Source organism: Drosophila teissieri, chromosome 2R (genome assembly GCF_016746235.2).
Source record: "Drosophila teissieri strain GT53w chromosome 2R, Prin_Dtei_1.1, whole genome shotgun sequence".
NCBI classification, from domain to species: Eukaryota; Metazoa; Arthropoda; class Insecta; order Diptera; family Drosophilidae; genus Drosophila; species Drosophila teissieri.
This window is the reverse complement of record NC_053030.1, coordinates 12950404-12969719: the sequence shown is the minus strand read 5'-3', so window position 1 is coordinate 12969719 and position 19316 is coordinate 12950404. Positions and strand designations below refer to the sequence as shown.

The 19316-nt window shown below is 46.0% G+C and overlaps 5 protein-coding genes across 5 annotated transcripts; 1 reads left to right on the top strand and 4 right to left on the bottom strand.

The window, feature by feature from the left end:
- Positions 1-36: 36 nt before the first annotated feature.
- Positions 37-6243, bottom strand: LOC122613944 (nucleoporin Nup188). Its single transcript, XM_043788376.1, has 8 exons — positions 6111-6243; positions 4811-6048; positions 4633-4742; positions 3609-4573; positions 1481-3551; positions 1265-1419; positions 994-1207; positions 37-933 (listed from the first exon to the last, which is right to left on the bottom strand). The coding sequence occupies exons 1-8, from the start codon at positions 6134-6136 to the stop codon at positions 103-105; spliced, it is 5610 nt and encodes a 1869-aa protein (XP_043644311.1). The 5' UTR covers positions 6137-6243; the 3' UTR covers positions 37-102.
- Positions 6244-6634: 391 nt separating this feature from the next.
- On the top strand, positions 6635-8931 carry LOC122613728. The gene is made up of 3 exons (XM_043788062.1): positions 6635-7189; positions 7725-7908; positions 7967-8931. The coding sequence occupies exons 1-3, from the start codon at positions 7117-7119 to the stop codon at positions 8820-8822; spliced, it is 1113 nt and encodes a 370-aa protein (XP_043643997.1). The 5' UTR covers positions 6635-7116; the 3' UTR covers positions 8823-8931.
- On the bottom strand, positions 8883-9997 carry LOC122613730. The gene is made up of 2 exons (XM_043788063.1): positions 9634-9997; positions 8883-9579 (listed from the first exon to the last, which is right to left on the bottom strand). The coding sequence occupies exons 1-2, from the start codon at positions 9995-9997 to the stop codon at positions 8936-8938; spliced, it is 1008 nt and encodes a 335-aa protein (XP_043643998.1). The 3' UTR covers positions 8883-8935.
- A 204-nt stretch (positions 9998-10201) lies between these two features.
- On the bottom strand, positions 10202-11294 carry LOC122612936 (general odorant-binding protein 67). The gene is made up of 3 exons (XM_043786848.1): positions 11019-11294; positions 10756-10962; positions 10202-10684 (listed from the first exon to the last, which is right to left on the bottom strand). The coding sequence occupies exons 1-3, from the start codon at positions 11064-11066 to the stop codon at positions 10301-10303; spliced, it is 639 nt and encodes a 212-aa protein (XP_043642783.1). The 5' UTR covers positions 11067-11294; the 3' UTR covers positions 10202-10300.
- A 199-nt stretch (positions 11295-11493) lies between these two features.
- Positions 11494-12877, bottom strand: LOC122612935 (epimerase family protein SDR39U1). The gene is made up of 4 exons (XM_043786846.1): positions 12734-12877; positions 12232-12674; positions 11943-12173; positions 11494-11887 (listed from the first exon to the last, which is right to left on the bottom strand). The coding sequence occupies exons 1-4, from the start codon at positions 12768-12770 to the stop codon at positions 11690-11692; spliced, it is 909 nt and encodes a 302-aa protein (XP_043642781.1). The 5' UTR covers positions 12771-12877; the 3' UTR covers positions 11494-11689.
- Between the last annotated feature and the right edge of the window lie 6439 nt (positions 12878-19316).

Sequence of the window (19316 nt, the reverse complement as noted above, 5' to 3'; positions counted from 1 at the left end):
AAAATCAGCTATGATAATAAATAAAAGCCGCCTGAATTATTCGATGTCTACACACTTTATTTCGAAATCCATGAATCACTTAACAATCAAAGGGCAAAAAGCTCAGTCGCAGTGGGGCATGACATTAAAGAGGGCCGACATCAACTGGAGGTAGTCCTCCTCCACCATTTGCACCTGCGACAATTCGGAATAACCATGCTCTGCGGGCGGGGGAAAGTACTGCAGGTCGATGGCGGCCAGTTCGTCCTCCAAGAAGGCCTCGCCCGCCTGTTGAGCGGGATACAAACGCTTTCGGCCATCTCTGGGATCCAAGCTCGTCGACATGGCTGCACCTTGAATAGGCGCAATGGGACTCATGTCGCTGGTCATGTCAAAGTTGTGCGGTGGAGGAGTGCGCTGCTGTTGCTGTAGGTGCAGTCTGCGTACGACATTAACCCGCAGTTCGTTAGTTGTGTTGCTGCGGCGCACAATGTCTGAGCTGCGGGCAGAACTGCTTGAACTCCTCGCTGGGTCCACGCACTTTAGTTTATAGAGCCCGTGTTTTCGTCGCAGCCACGGACTGCGGTTCTCCTTGTAGTCTAATATCACCTTGCGGCGCACGAACTCGTTGAAGATGACCAGCTCGTTGCTGATGTCCCGACGCACGATTTGCTTCCAGAGCGTTTCCAGGTTCGGCGAGCGAATTATACAGATGGCTTGCGAAGCGACCAGCATGAGCAGATGCTCCAGAGCAAGCAAACAAAGCTGGCCGTCCATGTTGGAGAGCAGCTCACTGGCTGGACAGCTGCCGGTCGAAATGGAGATAGTGGACAGAGACTTGGAGAAGGTGCGGTTGGTTTGGTTGCCTACACACACGTCTGCATCGTCGTTGTCCCCGGAATGCTCCACGTTGGGCAGTGTGTTAAGTGGCACCTCACTGAAGCCATGATTTTGCTGGTGATTTCAAAAGTATTAGACTAGAATGGTCCCAGTTATGATGCCACATATACATACCATATTTAAGGCCTTCACATATATGTTAACCAAGTTGAGGACAATGCCAAATGTGAGCGTCAAGTTGTCTTCGTTCAACTTAGGTGCACCAAACTTTACGTCTAGTAAGGCTGAGTGTTTGGAGGGCTCATATACACTGCAGCACAGCAGTTCCACCAAATCCGGACTGAATCTAAGCAAAGCTTTCACGCAGAAAATAATTATGTCCGTGAGGCTGTTATAAAATGTAAACATTTAGTCTAGTATCACAGCATAATTAAAGATTACTCACTCGTTGCAGGCGGAGATGAGTTCATCGTCAATGGTTAAAGCTTCTGTGCTGCGCAGGATTTCCAGCTGCGAGCGTCGACCAGCCAGAAGACACTTCAAGTTTCGTTGCTGATGAAACAAAGATGAGCTGTGGCACAGCAAACTCTGAACTGCACGCTGTGGGTTTCAGATAAGCGATTATAATATTATTTAGATGATGAACTAAAGCAGAACCCACCATTATGTTAGCAAGCGACAGATCGTTGTCTTGCTTCCACTCTTTGTGGTGCTCCGTCAAGCTGGCCACTAAGGTAACAGCAGCCTTAATTAAGTGCATAGCTGCCGGTTCCAGAGATTGTTTGCTCAACAACAGTGCATCCTCCAGGAAAACAGCATGAATGCCCACAAATTGAAAAGCTTCTTGAAGGAAGCACTTCTTGTGCTTCTCGTAAATGATGGTTACAAACTCAATACCTCTGGCGTATACAGGCCACCACTGCTCTACGGTCCAACGTTCCCCATCCGCAGCCGCCGGCTTAGTAAACTCATGTTTGGACTGCAAAAGTTCTCTGGGAGGCAACAGGTTCAGCCACAAGTGCTCTCCCACATCGCAATGCAGAAACTCAACGGAACAATGGCCCTTGGCAAATACGATGAGCACATCCAGCAGCTGCACACTTAGAACTTGTTTGCTAAACAATGGAAGCGTTCTAGACACGCAGCGTACAAGCCGTTGAAACAAACGCACCGACACAAATGGCAGATCCCAGTTACCGGGTCCGTCGTTGTGGAATATGGTGGCGACAGCCTTCAACAGATTCAGGCAGAGTATAAGCGAGTTGGTGGATGCCTTGCTGTCTGAACTGTCCGAAGTATTCAGGCTCTGCGAATTTTCCAGGCTCACCGAGTTCTCCATGTGCTGCAGTTCGCTGCAGATGATGCCTACGACTGAGTTGAGAAAACGCAAGGCTATGGACGAGTCCCTGATAAGCAGGTCTGTGTAAAGATGTGTGCACTTGGTCACAATGGCCAGGCATGCCTCCTTGGCTCTTACGTGCTGATCCTCATAGCACGAGCAGATGCGGTTCATCAGTTGCAACAGTAGCTCCATTAGTTCATGTTCCTCCTCTAAGCTGTTCGTGTACGCGTGCTTGAATTGGAGTAGGATGAACACATACAGTTCAGCCAGCATGATAAACGGTCGCATGTCCTCCAAATAGTTTGAGCGATCAACAAGGACTTTAAGACACTTCTGCGCCATTAGCTTGAACTGCGACTCGGGTATGGTCATGAACTTTGGCTGCTTTTTAAGCAAAATTACGATCAGATCCTTGAAAGCCTGCAGGCAACATATCCAATCTGGCAGCTCGTCGGAAGAACTCGAATTATTTACAGCCGGAACCTTGGGCATGTTAAAAACGTAATTTAGCCAAGGTCCAAAGTTCTTTTGTTCAAAAAACTTATTCATTACGTCCAGCAAAGCAGCGTTGGTTCCATTTCCCGTATAGACTTCAATAGATATAATATTTAGAAGCTGCGTGTAGATTCGTAAATTTGGCTGAAGCTCGGAAAAGAGCGGCGAACAGAGTTTGCGCCAAAACGTTTTATCCTGTACTAGATCATCCACCAGCATTTGCAGATTATGTTTCCACAGGGAGTGGAAGATGTTCATGATCTTAGTGGGCAAGGCCTGTTGAATGGTCAGTGGCTCCACATGAAGAGCATCCAGAAACTCTCTCATATAAGTGACAATACTCTCGCCAATATTGGGAACACACTCCTTACTGAAGAAGGAGCGGGAACGTTTGTCGTGGGCATAGTTAACCTTGAAAAACGCCTCGGTAACACCCGGTTGCTTGGCAATGCATGCGTCCACCAGCTCCAGGATGGCTAGCTTTATGGAATCACTTTCTAGCTCATCAGGCAACTTTTGCATAAACGTCAATCGGATTTGATCAGCCTCCATGTCTAGACATGCCAATAGAGACATATTGAACTGGAGAGCGATTCTTTTTAGCAGGCGGCAAGACAGGATCGGTAGCCATCTATCGAATATGTTGCTCATGTAACTGCATACTGTAGGAATGATCCGCAGAGTATCGCGCTGTTTGGGCTGTGTGTATATCAACGCCTCCAGCGGGGAGAGGGTTTCACTGTTTCCGTATACCTTTTCTTTAAGGCGCAGCAACTGCATCAGGATACGCATGGATAGACGGACCAACATCATTAAACCGTGAGGTTGCTGCTGCATCCAATTTGTCTCCAGCTCCATGGTGTATTGGACATAGGCATTGCCCACACCCACAAATCTGAAATACAATTATTATTTAATTTTTTTTATTGGTTGGAGTTACGGTAGCTCTTACCTCAAAAGAATCAGTCCATTATCCAGATTCAGAAGCGAATAGACGCACACCTTTAGCAAAAGCTCGCGTTGCTTGCAATCAGATTCTTTACTGGTGTTAAACAAGTCCAAGATGTCGCATATAAAGCTAAGAATCTCGAAATAGATCTTGTTTCTCTCCAGTTGAGAGCTAAAGTGCCATGTGTGTAAGTGCGGGAAAACATCCCTTAGCAGGAATATTAGGCCGGGAATCTCCATCTGGATTTGGCGATTCCGTTTCAGCTTGGTGTACGTTCGCAGGAACCCGAGGTAAGAAAGCAAGAATTCGTAGCGCTCGCTTTTCTTTTCCACATTATCAATGACGGAGCCTAGAAACCGTGACTCAAAGCCCACTCCACTGGCATTGGCATACATCTTGAAGTCGTACTGAGATCCCTGGCTAACTGTCGGCAGGATGTGTAGGTTGCTTATACGCGAAAAGATCTCCTCGTCTACCAGCGGCAGCAGCGCAGTGCAAACATTCAGACAGCTGGAAAGAAGTCCAACAGGTGGGCACTGCACGCTTTTGAATTTGTGCAACAGATCAACGCACATCTCGGTGGGATGCACCATTTCGGCGCTGATGCCGGATATCGATTGACTGAGCTTCACGGCACTTTCCAAAAACTTCAAACCAGCTTCTACATTGCGTATGCGCTCGCTGGATTCAAAGTTACCATGCAGGTGACCCGTCTCTAGTAGCAGACAGTTAATTTCGTGGTGCAGCGCGTCGAAGTAGTTTACCGGGATACGGAAGTGCATGAAGCAGCCGGACGGGTGTTGAATGGCTGTGCAACTGGATCCTGCGGGTATGGTAAAATCAATTCGCGGAAACGGTTGCACGCTGGCTAGGAGCTCGAATTCGTTTGTGTCCACTTCTCTGAGCTTGTGCTGATTTTCATCGTAAAGAAGCGCCAATATGGGCAAAGACTCTAGTTGACTCTTGATCTGAAACATTGGAGGAATAAATTAAACTAATGTCTTTAAATATATGAGAACTGGCTTACGTAGTTGCCTTGTCCCGCTTTTGTCAGTGATAGTGCCAGTTTGGACAGATGTGTTAGTTCTAAGGGGAAGTTCTCTAAAAGAGTTTTGTACAGCGAACGCGGACCGTCATCTAGAAAATAAAAGTGGTTTGTTTGAAACTAATGTTCCCATTCAGCTATTTTGAATAATTATATTGACCTTCGCGACTGCAAAAGTCTTTAGCTAGGTGGGGCCATGAGACAAGTTCGCAGAGCAATTCGTAAATGCCCTCATACCGAGCGCAGCTGCCATCGCCATCAAAGAGGTTGCACATATATCCAACCTGGTTGTATATGGTTTTTCGCACAATCCGTGACAGCATAGAGTCATCGGCGTACATAGAATGCCTGGCAATTAGGTGCAGTTGGACAAAGCACTTAAGATCTACGGCTCGCTTGCCCAGCTGCCGACAGCGGAGCAAACTGGAGGCGTCGTCGGCATCGTTGGTGCCTCGCAAGCGAAGCAGCATCCAGGCTAGGAGCAAAGGGCCGTGCTCTGGTCTGTGGTACATGCTGGCAATGTCCACCTGCAGATCCTCTATAAGTTTTTCAATTAGATCGGAGTGCTCCTCGGGCTTCTCAAAGTCCAGACACTTTAAAATCAACATCAGCTCCGAGTAGGTAAGGCTTCGAATAATCTCCTGATGATAAAGTTGGCTGTCATCCAGATAATTTTGTATCTTTCCGAAAGAGTGTTGCTTGCAGGCGGCAAATATTCTCTTTGTCTGCTCCAATCCCATTGGCAGGTGTTCCGCTAGCAAGAGAAGGATGTGCAGCACCTCGTTGATCTCACGGGCGTTTCGCTCCGACCAGGCAACCAAGCGTTCCGCAGAGTGGAAGCACTCTCCCGCCATTAGCTTCCTGGGTGGCAGTTCGCTAATCAAGCTCTCCAGTTGGTCTAGGTATGAATCTCTAAGGCGGGGGATAGTTATCTTCTCCACCACGGCGCGGTACTCGTGGTGATAGGGATGATTCGGTACCTGGTAGAAGACGATAAGGTTCTTAACAATCTTAAGAACAATCATGCGTTCCAGGGAATAGTAATGCCGAATGTCCTCGTGCAGTTTGGCCATATTCGTTTCGGTAGAGATCAGTTGGGTAAGGAGACTCGCCGATCCACGGTACTCCTGCGTGAGGTAGTAGCACAGGATTTCCCAACATTGGGCGGATTCCAGATCTAACAGATCCTGCAGTCGCTCGGTGAAGGGCAGCAGTTTTTCCTGTTTTTTCTCTTTGAGCAAAGTGCTCAGCTCGAGGTTGGAGGCAGTCTTGGGCTTGAATTGGAGCACACCGGCCTGCAATTCGGAGGCCACGTTCATCAGCTCCTCGCGAACAGTGTCTTGGGGAGTCTCATAGTGGATTCCCGAGACCATCTGCCACAGGCGCTTCCAATCGGTGCTGCACGGCAAATCATAGGATTACATTTAGGCATTCAATATTGTCGCATTGCCGGTACTTACATCACGCTCTTTTCCACCGCAGGCATTGTCTAGGCTCTCTCTTAACAACTACAATTAAAAATTATTTAATAACAAATATATTCTGTTCCACGCGCAAATTCGCGGCGTCGGAGTTGCCACCTAGCACAATAAAATGCCGGGACAATCAGCTGGTAGCACCGAAGGTGTATCGATAAAACGATAGTTCGTGTTTTAAAAAGTCCGTTAGAAAATTGCGATACAGTGCGCACTCAAGGAATTTTAATTTAATTATATTACAGTAAAATTTAATGATAATATACCTTTTACATTTGTCTTTGGCTAACTAATTTCTAAATCAAGAGATGACAGCTTAGATCAGATTTCATAAATGATGGTATTTAAAAAAATAAATAATTACGACTTAAGCTAAATTACTCTAAAGCATGAGGTGCTTACTATTCCTGGCTTATCATTCTACCAATAAACATATTTACTAATTAAGGTTAGAGGTTTGAAATATAGAGGTTCGCCTGTGACAATTCATTCATAACCTGACACATGTTTACTGTATACAGACCTTGATAATTCCTAACTGTTCTCCAATATAGCCTTCCAGTCCAGCCGAACTAGAACTATTTAGGTTAGACTTTCCAATCACATAAAGCCATTCCAGTGAGGCTGTGGCTGTGGCTGCGGCTAACAGACCTGCGAAGTCAGAGTGCAAAGTGCGCAGATGCTGCACTCCACCGCCCACTGCACCGCCCAGCCACCCAACCACCCCATTCTAGAGGCCCATTTCTTGGAAACTAATACCACTACTCCTCGGCTAGCCGCAGCCTCCCATCTTTTCCAGATCTAAGAGCGAGCGAGAGAGGAGCGGAGAGAGCGCGGTGAGAGTAGGCGCACACGAAGTTCACGGCGCCTGGAAGCTGCAGCCCGAAAATTGTCCTGTTAGTACGAGAAAACTATTGACAGGCGAAAGGTCTAAAACTCACTCATAGGCTGGCAGAAAAAGCAGATTAACTAGGAAAATCTGACAACCGGCATGGCTCAAGTTCAGCTCATCGCAGGCAATGGGCAAACCCCAAGCAACGGGAATAATGTCGAGGATAATGAACGTAAGTCTGCCGATTGGCAAACATGAAATCAGAATAGGACATTGAGTGATTGCCAGGAATGTGCACTGGTGTTGGTGTGCACAGGTTTAGTGAAAGGACATACATACATACATTCAGGATATATGTGTATGTATGTATCATAAATGGTGTATGTCAGCAGCAGCTAGCATGTTTGACATAGCTAGGATGCTTTTTGGCCTGGCGTTGGGTGGTAACTTGAACGGGAGAGCGAGAATGAGAGCAGGATAACAGAGAGAGAGAATTGTCAGAACGACAACGACAGAAGGATGCTGTGAGAGCGCCAGAGTTGCCACTGCTGCCCAAGAGCAACAAGTTTTTAAACGTAAGCCAAAACATCTAGATTAGGCTAGAACTATCTCGAATTCGTTAGTAACTCAAAGGATTGTTTCTCTTATTCTGAAGGATTCATACTTTTTATTTCGTAGTGTATGAAAGGATATTTTCGTATATCAAGAATTAATTGAAATAGGTGAATTCATTAAATTAAAAACAACACATTTTCGCATTACCTTAGCGTATCAAATAAGTGACGATGACTTGGATGACCTGGATGATGATTGCTTGCTCGAGGAGGCGGATACCTCCGGAGGAGCCAATAGTATGGGGCGCGGTCCTTACGAGCGGGCTTGGACCACAGAGGCAACCAGAGCATTAATCCACATACGCGGTCCCATGGAGGGTAGCTTTACGGAGGGCAGGTGAGCAAGGTTATTATTCCACTGTGACGACATCCTTCTAAGAGATAATCTTTTGCAGACAAAAACGGACGGCTCTTTGGCTGCACTGCACGCGGCAACTACAGCGTCTGGGATTTCGCTACTCCGCAGCTAAGGTGCAGAAGAAGTGGCATAACATCCTCATCACCTACAACAAGAATCTGAGTAAAAAATACGTATCCGGCTATGTTCACTGGGAGTTCTTCGAGGAGATGTTCAAGTACTTGCAGGGCAAGAAGGCCGACTTTGATATGCAGTTGCCACAACAGCCTTCAGTTGCCCCACAAGCTCCACCATCTGCTAATGGGCAAAACCCGACCCCGGGAGTTCCCCAGCAACCTCTACAGATTCAACCTACTCCGGTGAGCCTTAAGCCTGGAACACCCCAAATGCAGCTGCAAATTCAAACTCAGACCTCGGCGAAGGATGGCCAGCCGTATATTACACCTGTGGATCAGGTCCTGCTGCAGGCCCAGATGAATCTGGACAGCAAGTCCAACGATGAGTTCGATGAGGATAGTAACAGCATGTCGGAGATAGTCCGTCAACCCAAGATGGAGTACGATGGCGAGCAAGTGCCGGAGGCGGAACGCACCAACGATAGCAGCCAACATCTGGAAGTTAATGGCAAGCTCTACGATCTGGCACGACCCATGGGCTCGCACCAAGCTTCCGGCATTCCCGATGACATCTGGTGGAAGGACTACTTTGAAAGAAAACTGGAAGTGGAGCGGGAGAAGATGGAGCTGCAGCGAAGTTTGCAGCGCGAACAGGTGCAGATCCAAAAAATGTCGCTTGTGCAGCAGGAGCGGATTGAGCGCATGAAGATCGACGCCATCAACAGCCTGACGGCCACGCTGCAAAAGCTGGTGGAGGCCAAGTGCCGGCGGGCCTAAGATGTATCTGTTCCTGATCCCAATCCCTCCCAGTAAATTTCCATACCTTTAGGCTTCTATTCGTCTTGTATCTAGTTGTGTGTGTAAATACAATTTCGGCCAACTAAAACACTCTACGACTGCCAGTCAATCTCAAAAATGCTAGCCAGAGAGGTCTGCTTGCCGTGGGGTTTCTCCAGACCATAACTTAGGCTCCAGATATCCGTGGTAAAGATCAATCCTTCTCCTGCATTCAGGCGCATCCGCAAGCTTGGACATATTCCTTTATTGCAGGGACTCTTGGGATGGAGAACCACTTCAAAGTGGCCACTCAGTTGCTGGATGAGCACCAGGCCACGAACGTATATATCGGCTTGGTTTCGCTTTTGCTGATGGACTGCCAACAGCCAGCTGGAATAATACGGTGCCAGGTGGAGGGGGTAGTAATAGGGACGATCCAGAAAAAGTCGAGAGGACTTCACAGCCTTCTTCTGGCAGTTCCTCAGTTGGAGGTGCCAAGAATTCGATGTCTGCCCATGCCAGGAATGAATCTTATCTAGAGCCGCCTCTAGGTTGAATAGTTTCCTCAGCAGAAGATTGCTGGAAACATCACAAGGCTCACTGCCTAGCCACTGAGGTGACTTCTTCTCTATATGCTCCAGCAGTCTAAGGACATCCGTTTGCAGTCCAGTGTCTGTTATAATCACCGGTTGCCCACGTTCTAGATGCTCAGACTCCAAGGTAGAGTAGCTTACATTGGAGGCCGCGGCTATTCCCTCTGGAAATGAAATGACTATAAAATAGGTAATTAACAAATCAAAAGTGAACTCACCTAAAGCTTCACAAAGAGCACAATTCTGCCACAGAGTCTCCTCTTTACCCAACGATGGTGGCTGCTGTTGGACACTTTGATCCCGTGGTAGCAAGCACTTGGCATGATAGTAGGGTCTCCAGTCCCAGAGTGGAAGGATCTGAATGAGCACCAATCGACCCAAGGCACTTAGCCACCAAGAAAAGGTGTCACTATATAGCCAAAGCAGGGAAATAACCACCAGGGGCAGTAAAATGAAGCACCATTTCCTAATTCTAGCCAAGTGAATTCTCCAAATCAGAGGTTGACATACAGTCAGCATTTCCTTTGCGGAAAACCCTTGCTCACGACACTCTTCGAAGAATACTTTCACCTCCTCCGCCATGTTCCTTACACGTTGGCAGACTAGAGATAAATGAATCCCTTCTGGGCAGGAGGCGGTTTCCTAGCCACGCACATGCGCGCGAAAAGCAATTTCCTCGCGGAAAACCTAATTTTCTAACTCATTGCGCACCCAGACGTGCATCTTGGTGATAAGTGGCATAAAGGCTGCTCCAATCGGCGAAGGAAAGTGAAACCATATTGAGCTTTAAATGTTTATTGGCTTAAATTGAAGGATATTAAAAGTTCAGCTGGGTAGAGGTAAATTCATTGCGGGCTTTCACACAAAAATGGATTCTTGGGGGCCTTACATATCCTCGCCGGAAGGAGGAGGACCACGAGGTGGCTTGCACTTGGTGAAGAACTCTTTCATGTCAGTGCACTGCTGGGAATCGTTGCGAATTGAGTCTGGGCAATTCTTCATTAGATTGCGGAACACACAGCCCATTAGATGCCCAGCATCATGAGGACACATAGGAAAGCCGGGTGGTGGAGATGGACCAGGACGAGGAGGTAAATTGGCCTCGAACTCCACGATTTTGGTGACACAGGTGCTGAAGGCCTGGGTGGCCGTGGTCTGCAGTTCGGTACTGTCCTTGAAAACCACCTGCAAGTAGCTCTTCAGCTTGTCCTCATCCAGCTTCTGGTTCTGATAGATGCCAGTTTCGTTAAAGATGCAGGAGAACAAGCACTAAACGGAGGATGGTGATCAAGTTATCATGCTCAAGATATATATTATATATATATTTCAGTGGTACTCACTGGTGGCGGATGCGGATGATGATGGCGACGCTTGCCCTCAAAGGATCCACTGGCATCCCCATCCGTCGGCGGCGGTGGAGTCATGTCGAACTTTGCGCACTTTTCCTTCAACTCGGCGGTCACGAAGTCAGGCATGGGACAACAGGTTTTGGGATTGACAAACGGTGGTCGCTTGGTGCAGTCCACGTCAGCCGAGGCGACTGCATTCTGTTAATAGATTAGTTACAACCGGGCTAGAGTCGCGTGATACCAAATCATCATACCAGGCAGAACCCGACAACGAGCAATAATAGCGGCGATCTCGAAAGCATTTTTGGTTTGGCGGCTCAAAACGATACTGATTCTCCCACCGAAATGGATCCCCAATTTATAGAACCCATCGTGCGGTCAAAAAAAAATTCAGTCGTTGATATTTGATTATGATTATGTGTGTTTTTTATAGCGTATTCACAGCGTGTGCAAGTCAATTAATTTTTTTGCCTTTTAATTTAACTTTGGCTACAATTATATTAATTGGCAAGTCACGCAGCAAAAGGGATCGGAGTTATCTCTTTATCTACCTTTCACACACGTGGGATAATTCTTTTGAAATCCACTTGTTGGTACAAGGTGTTATTAAACTTAAAGTACACGATTACATTTTGTTTTCCCAAAGATTCCCCTTCAGGTAGTTCACATTTATACAAGGTTTACAAATCGAATTAAGTCAACGATTACATTTAATGTGTTTGCAAAAAATGATGAAATGGTAAAATACTGGTGGATATGACTAATGAGTAAACAAATTAAATGGGTCTATTTTCGGAGGGTGTGATTCAAAATCCCCCTATCGCAGAAATTCGTTTTAGTTTGCGCTTGGTACTACCATCTATTTAATATACAGACCGCTTTTAAATAAAGCGTACGTATAACCAGCATTCAATGTCGATTCAGTTCATCCTTTGAGGGTCAGCTGCGTCACGGCCTCTTTGACGCTGGGATATTGAAATTTAAATCCGGATGAGAGTGCTTTTTGGGGCTTCACTTTGGCGCCACTTAAAACCAAAGCTGCGCGCTCTGGTCCAAAGATTGCATGGACAACAAACTCAGGAACGCTGAAGATGCACGGACGGTGGAGTGCTCTAGCAAAGGCCTGACAAAAAAATAAGTTATTACAATTTTTGCAGTAAAAAGCTGGGAATTTCTACTTTGCTGAACTCCAAATTGCTGGTTATTTCAGGGGCCACCGCATTGACCACTCCTGGCACTGGTTTTTCCACGATGTACTGTATCAAGCTGCACAGATCGTGCAGGTGTATCCAAGGCATTATTTGCTTTCCATTGCCCAGTGGACCACCTACGCCAAACTTGAAGGGCAGCCACATGGACTGAATCATTCCACCGCCATGGCCCACAACAGCGCCACACCGCAGGATGGTCTGAAAAGGAATAAGGGGTTTTACTACCTCTTGTGGATGCTACAAAGTATGGACTTACGGTTTTACAATCCTGCTCAGTACCAGTGTGGGCCGCCTCCTCCCAGGCCAAGCACAACCTGGACATGTAGTCGAATCCTTGCACCTGGTCCTCCTCGGTGTAAACCTTGGACTCCGAAGGCTGATAGTGACTCACACCACAAAGATTTACGAAAGACGTGACCTGGGGAGCCGACTTGATGGCCTGAGCCAGCGTTTTGGAGGAGTTGATACGGGAGTTCCACACATTCTGCTGGAAACCTGGAGTCCAGCGTCTCGTTGGATCCAATGTGTTCTGGCCCGTGGCATTTACCACGGCGTTTACGGATCCGGGAATACCATTCTTCTCCAGTTCGTGCCAGGTGATGCGCTTGGCTCCTGGCATTCGGGAGATCACCGTCACATCGTATCCCTTTTGAGTCAAATGATTGGCCAGGTTGCGACCAATGAAGCCCGTGCCGCCACCTGAGCGAGATTCCTGGTTATTGGTGGCTGCGCCCGCTGGCTTACACCTTTGAACGTACCTATCAGGGCGTGCCTCGACATTTTTGGTATTATCATAAGATGCTGCTCGAATTAAGTGACTTTTCCCGAATTACGACACTCGGCAGAACGTAATGTAAACAAATCCCAGCTGATGTGCGGAAGGATGCCATATCTCCTGAGCTGAGTGCTGCCACCTCATCTTTAAGCAAGGCGCGAAAAATTAAGTTTTGAATGACCATTACAAATCCAACTCGCACTTTTTAAGTTATAGAACGGATATAAACCATTTAGCACTAAAGAACTATGTTTCAGAATATGGGTCCAGGATACGAAGTGGTATGGGTAGGTATGAAACCGCCGTTTTAAGGATTAAATGACTACAATCATTTATTTAATTGTTGTATTGTATGTAATGTTTTATAAAACAGCATTTTTTTATTTTAAAGTTGCTTATGTATAAAGTAAGACTGCAAATTTTCGAAAGATCGGTTCATGACATTCAAATTCACTCAATGGTATTTCTTGTTAAAGCCGTTTCCCTTCTAAACGATTCCTTTATTAGTGGTAACTTTTTAAAAACATGTATGCTCAAATGTTTGGTAGTTTTTAAAGGATCTTTATTATGTAAGAACGAGTTTTCCAGCGTGTTAAATAGGGAAGGATTCCGTGTTAAGCGATTGAACCCTTTGCTATAATTTGCAGAAAGTCTTGAATGTTTTTATATACTCCCAGCAATAAAGCTAATCAAAAACGGGCTTAAGTGATTTGCTATCGTGAGTGTTCAATGACTGCTGGCTGTCCCCATGGAGAGGCTTTTAGTGTCACTCCCGCACAGCATTTAAGTGCACCGATAGGGGAAATGGAGGGCAGACACTGAACCTAAATTGCAGTTCGCAATTCGCTTATCGCTTTAAGTTGAACGTCAAAGGAGCGGAGGACCCCGAGAACCCAATAAAGCGCAAGTTTCGCATAAAACGCCTTCAGCCAAGTATTATACAAGTGGCCATGACGCTTTCACTCCACCAGCGGACTAGTATCTGCAGATATAAACGTGCATATATGTATGTATGTATATAGTGGATATTGGCAGACGGCGGGCAGACGCATGGGGCCAAGTTAATGGCCAAGTTCAAGTGCAGCAGGCGACACAACGTCATATCCTTCGCTTTGCTGCGTGCTGTTTTGTTTTGCTTTGTTTTGCTTGGTTTTGCTTGGCTTTCGTGGCAAGTCATTGGAAACTCATTTGCATACACTGTGCTCGGGCTTGCATTAACCGACCACCACTTTCTCCGCCCTCCCCCACCAGTCGGCGAAGGGGGCGTGGCTGCCCTTTTTGGGCCAGGACTTTGCATTAAGCTCTGCAATTATTGCGCTTCATTGAGTGCGAGAGGCGTAGTGATGGCGGCGTAAAAAGGATCTGAGGCCATAATTACGAGGTCTGCTGCTTTAATCTAGTCCTGCAATCAGGCCGTAATCACGTACAGCCAGTTGAATAACGGCCAACGAGCGTGCATGGTAGTTTTAGGAGGGAAAAAACTAAATATCAGTTGGTTATTACAGTCTGCGCACTGGAATGTTGATATTATTACCACTGGAAGTGCGCTTTTCAGAGAGATGTGACTTTTGAAAACTCCTACGCATATGTAATTAGCGTTAATGAGCAACTAATGTATCTATAACTTTCATAGATGCTGTGGTATCTTGATTTTTTAACTTGTCGAATGGGTTCTATAATATGTATCTCACCGTTTGCCAATGACACCCATCATCGATTCTCGATGGCTTCCGCCAGTGGAACTTTAATTTCCACGGCTCCTTTGCCTCTGACACTTGTCAGTGATAAAAACAGGAGTGGAGCTGTGTGGAAAAACTTTCTAGACAAAAGGAAAATATGGAAACGATGATGGAAAGGATCTGTGGAAAAAGTTGTCCGATGTCTCGCTGTTTGAGTTGCACTTCCGTTGCAAATGTAGATACACAGATACGGATACCCAGCTTGTATCTTTGTATCTTTCGCACTGCACACTGCCGGTTTGGGGACAAACTTCTTTGTTTGTTTTATTGGCAAAGAGACAAACAGACAAACACACAAACAGACAGAGCAGCAGAGCCGTTGCAAAGTTGCAAAGTCAATGGCACAACATGGACGAATATCCGAATATCCGAGTATGCATCCAAATGCACCCATCCACATTCACCCACCGGAGTGATTTGTGTAGCACGTGGGTGGTGCTGGCATGGATTGGCATCCACATCTCGCTGGCCATTGACACACCACAACACACTCCCTGACAGCTTTATGTGCGGTTTGTGTCGCTCCTTTGCCGCCTTGCGGTTGTCTGGCGGGGATTGGGGGCTGGGAACAGGGGGATTGGCGATCGGGATTGGGAATGAAGAGCGGATCGGGTCGGATTAGCCCGGTCTGACAGTTGGTCACCTCGGTGGCGCAGCATAAAAGTGAATTCTGTCATAATTGCGATGCAGCTAACAAGTTTTGCAAGCCGCACTCAACTTGCTACACGGCAAATAAAATATATGCCCTTTTCATATACAATTATGTTTATTTATTAAATGGTTTTGAATAACATGTAGCTAAAACATTAAGCAAGTGATAACAAAATAGAGGCAATAATTTTAAACTGGTACTTAAACCTTTGTGAAGGAATATATTTTACTTATTTTCTGCAAGCAATCTGGATTCTTGATTGTATTTCTACTTTAAAAAAGTGAGATACTTTCATAAGTATTATATGAACTGCTTACTATATATAAGTAATAGTTAATTTACAGATCCAGAATATGTAGATATAATGTTCAGTGCACTGATACACCCCAACCATAGCTTATGCAACTGGCAGGCGGCAGCTGGTCTCTCGGTTTTTAAATAATTGAAAAGCCCAGAATGCAGCAAAGTTCAGGGTTCAAACTTTTCCCCAGCCGGCCAGATACAAACTGGGTGGAAAGTTTCGTTGATTGCTCTTGACGTTAATTGAAATTTGGCCAGGCCAGGCCAGTGGAAGTCAGAAGGCCAACTAATTGGCAGTGGCCAAGGTGTTGCGATGCTGTGGTTAGGTTATCTCTGGCTCCATTACATTAGTTGGCCCGCTCACCCCATCCAAATTGGCCATAATTGAATTTGGAGTTCGCCACTCCGCTGACCTACGGGCTTTTTGCGACTCAACAATGTGTTTTCTGCGACTTCTTTAAAGAAGGGTTCAAAAGCATCATAAACAATCTGCGGCGCGCACATATCGCGCAGACAATTTGTCTGCCATGTAGTATAAAACTGGGTCAGACGAAATGGCGGCGCCGCCGAAAGATTGCCGCAGACATCGTCTTGGTGGTCGCCAATCCTCCGCCTCCGTCTCAGCCTCCAATCCTCCAATCGCATTGGATTCAGCCATTCTCCACTGGTGATTCTGTGACGCATCTCCATCGCCTTTTTGCCACGAGGTAAGGCGAGAAGTCGAGAAGTCAGCGATGTGGGTCAGAAGTCATGGAGCGCCAGTGAGTCTCATCAAATTTAACAACTTTGCGAAAGTCACGGTTGATGTGTGTGTGAGATGTGTTTTCCTGTGGAAATGTTTTCCCGTTTTGCACTTTTCCGCTCTTCCGCAATTACCGGCCATAATTAGCTGCATCAGAAACTTGGGTACTTCAAAGGCCCTAGTTTGTCAAGCGGATGCCGCCTGAAAGGATCTGCTGCTCTTCGCGTTTCCGACACTCGGGATCACCCGGCCAGCAGATCAAAGGCGAGCTGCTGGAAAATCGAAATTGGATTGGACTTGGCGTAACGTGGCATTGCTTGGCTAAGAGATTTTCACTCATTCATATATGAATAATGCAACTGGACGGAACGGTCGCATATCAATTAATGGGAAAAGCGAATTACGAAGCCACCAGCCAGCAGCTAGCAGCTACTTGGCACTCACCCACTTTCCCGGCACCGCAAACTCGTTATCCATCAATATCGCTGATAGCTGATAGTTGATAGCCACAAACGGTGAATGGCCAAGACTCCATGCTCCCAAGAAATGCACCTGCAGCGCTGAACGACAAGCCGGCGGCTCTGGCCACTTCATCAATGTGTGTGTGTGTGTGTGCAAAATGATTGGCAAGTAGCTCCACTTTTACTGCCCCAGACCCACCTGTTGTCGCTTTGGCAAAGGTCTCCACATCCTGGCAGCTCCATTTTTAGGTGGCTTCTCCCGCAGACGAAGTCCAATGCGCCACTCATCAATCAAAGGCCATCGAAAGGGCAAGTCGAGCTGCTGGAATGCTCCTAATTGCAGCTCCTGCTCTCACTTGTCGCCAAAACGTAACTACACTGGAAGAAATCAGTTAATGTTTTTATGTGGTTACTTTAAGAGAAAGAAAGGGAGACGTGTAAATAGGTAAATACGTGCGTCGTAGTTGTATAGATTGCTGTAACATTTTTTTATTAAACATATAAAAGAAAATATCCAAAAAATATAACAAAAATTAAATTATTTTCTATAAGAATTTTAAGCTACTAAAATGTTAATTGCTCCGCAAATATACCAAAAAGGACTCTGGAAGTGTAATGTAAATTGTTTTTATTAAAAATGATAACTTTTCGTGCAGCAGCTGTTCCCTCCGAAATCCTTGTAAATTGCTTTAATTATTTAGGTATTTTTACAGCATTTTCCATATTCCAGTGACAAACCTGCCCCTTTCCTCTTTCCTGTGACAAAAAAGGCAGCTGAACTGGATTAATTCACACCTGCGGCCGACCTACGTGCAATTATTGACGTTCAGTTTTGTAATAAAATATAAGTCCCGGTGCCGGCGACCTGAAATTAATTAGGCTTTTAATATTTATGCCTTTTATACTTCGCATTTGCATTTGGTGGCGACAGGTCGCCAAGGACGCGAGTGACAAGGCACTGCCCGCCAGGACGAAGGACGAAGGACTAGGGACTAGGGACTAGGGACTCTGGCCAGGAGTCGCGTTCGTGTATGCGGGCAATTAATAAGCCAGCAATGCGACCGCTAATTCAAGGAGTCCGACGCGCTGTCCTGCGAAAGGGTGCGAGATAAGTATCTACTATAAATATTCATACTATATGTCGGCGGCGAGCACAGACGACATTAAGCCATGTCCGACCGGAATGGAATGTCCACGGCTGGCTCCATTGACTGGAATAAAAGCCGAAGCCTTTCCCATTTCCACTTCCACTTTCCATGTCGTTGGCTCCCTCCAGGCATGTCTCCATTCATGCTAGTCCATGCTATTTCTCATCTGCATCAAACTTGACAGCCTTTCATTCGCTTTTGGGAGGCCACCCAATTCCTGGGGCTCAGGAGCGAGTAATCAGATTGCTGGATATTGCTGTATAACAACGTAACTCTGCACACATTCTATTGTTGCTACTTTCATTCGGAAACTCCTTTCTGAATAGAAAAGCAGTTTGGTAGCGTTAAAACTGAAATCTCTCTCTGAAAATGACACACTGAGACGGCTTGGAGCCATTTCTAAGGACATTCTGGCTTGGGGACAGCTACTATATCTTATTTTCTGAGCTCTATTCACCATTTTTAACTTCAGCTCTAGTAAGTTCGCTTCCAATCAATATTAAGAGGAATAAAGATGCAATATTATGCTACAACCTTTTCAAATTTCAATTTTGTTGGTTAAATGTATCTATTAATGTATCTAAGACCCAGTAGGGCGGCAAATTACACATGCTGGGTTATGTCTTCATTGTATTTCCTTACTTCCTTACTTTTAATATGTATACTACATTATCCAAGCATAGTTAGTTGGTAAATTATATTATTTAAGTGGATAAACAATTTGCTCTCCTGCACATTCATACATAATCTTACATCTGCAATTGAAAACATAACAAGTTTTCGTTGGACCTTCAATGACCAGTAATAATGTGGTTTCGGCCAATAGTTAAGTAGTTTTAGAGCAACGCTGTGGCAAATATATTCGAGCCTGGAAAATATGTTTTTAGTCGAAAATGGGCTGCTACTTTCACCCGTCTCGTTTCGCTTATCGATGCACAACAATCGCGGCAATCGACGTTCCTCTGTTGAAGCAATGAAATTAGCGAACCGCAAACAAGACTTCAAATTACCCGCATTCATCCCGAATCAGATATTCGCACCAGGCGGCTGTCAGTTTTCTGGGGAGCAGGAAAGTCGGGGAGTCGGGAGGCCGGTGCTAAAAAGTATATATACAAGGTATGGATCGTATGGATCGTATCGATTGCCATCGACAGCCGTTCACAATGGATCAGCCAGTAAATCAGCCAGGCGAGAAAGGAAGGAAAGCCAGCGACTGCAGGGGATTGCAATGAGTAAGAAAGAAAGAGCAGTTGCATTGGGGCAGACATCCGCATCTCCATCTCCAACTCCATCCCCATCTCCAACTCCATTTCCAACTGCATCTCTACACAAATGTATCTGTATCTGCGCATGGCACACTTCCAACTGTGGCGCATAATTAAATCGCAGCATAAATAAACATAAACACACATAAAGCTGTGATAAATTGGCCAGCGACGCAGCGGAAATGTGCGTTAATCCAATTAAATGGGCCATTTGCATGGCTGAATGCTGCGAAAATGCTGATCATTAAAATTGCCAATA

Bases quoted from the DNA above. Each gene is read 5' to 3' on its own strand.
- LOC122613944 (XM_043788376.1), bottom strand. From the start codon at position 6,136: ATGCCTGCGGTGGAAAAGAGCGTGAT. The intron at 6,049-6,110 runs GTAAGTACCGGC...TTTGCCGTGCAG, and splicing joins GCGGTGGAAAAGAGCGTGAT to CACCGATTGGAAGCGCCTGT. The intron at 934-993 runs GTATGTATATGT...TGAAATCACCAG, and splicing joins ATGTGAAGGCCTTAAATATG to CAAAATCATGGCTTCAGTGA.
- LOC122613728 (XM_043788062.1), top strand. From the start codon at position 7,117: ATGGCTCAAGTTCAGCTCATCGCAGGCAATGGGCAAACCCCAAGCAAC. The intron at 7,190-7,724 runs GTAAGTCTGCCG...GCATTACCTTAG, and splicing joins TAATGTCGAGGATAATGAAC to CGTATCAAATAAGTGACGAT. The intron at 7,909-7,966 runs GTGAGCAAGGTT...AATCTTTTGCAG, and splicing joins GGTAGCTTTACGGAGGGCAG to ACAAAAACGGACGGCTCTTT.
- LOC122613730 (XM_043788063.1), bottom strand. From the start codon at position 9,997: ATGGCGGAGGAGGTGAAAGTATTCTTCGAAGAGTGTCGTGAGCAAGGG. The intron at 9,580-9,633 runs GTGAGTTCACTT...TTTCATTTCCAG, and splicing joins TGCTCTTTGTGAAGCTTTAG to AGGGAATAGCCGCGGCCTCC.
- LOC122612936 (XM_043786848.1), bottom strand. From the start codon at position 11,066: ATGCTTTCGAGATCGCCGCTATTATTGCTCGTTGTCGGGTTCTGCCTG. The intron at 10,963-11,018 runs GTATGATGATTT...ATCTATTAACAG, and splicing joins TCGTTGTCGGGTTCTGCCTG to AATGCAGTCGCCTCGGCTGA. The intron at 10,685-10,755 runs GTGAGTACCACT...TCCTCCGTTTAG, and splicing joins ATCATCCGCATCCGCCACCA to TGCTTGTTCTCCTGCATCTT.
- LOC122612935 (XM_043786846.1), bottom strand. From the start codon at position 12,770: ATGATAATACCAAAAATGTCGAGGCACGCCCTGATAG. The intron at 12,174-12,231 runs GTAAGTCCATAC...ATTCCTTTTCAG, and splicing joins CTGAGCAGGATTGTAAAACC to ACCATCCTGCGGTGTGGCGC. The intron at 11,888-11,942 runs GTAGAAATTCCC...TTTTTTTGTCAG, and splicing joins GCAATTTGGAGTTCAGCAAA to GCCTTTGCTAGAGCACTCCA.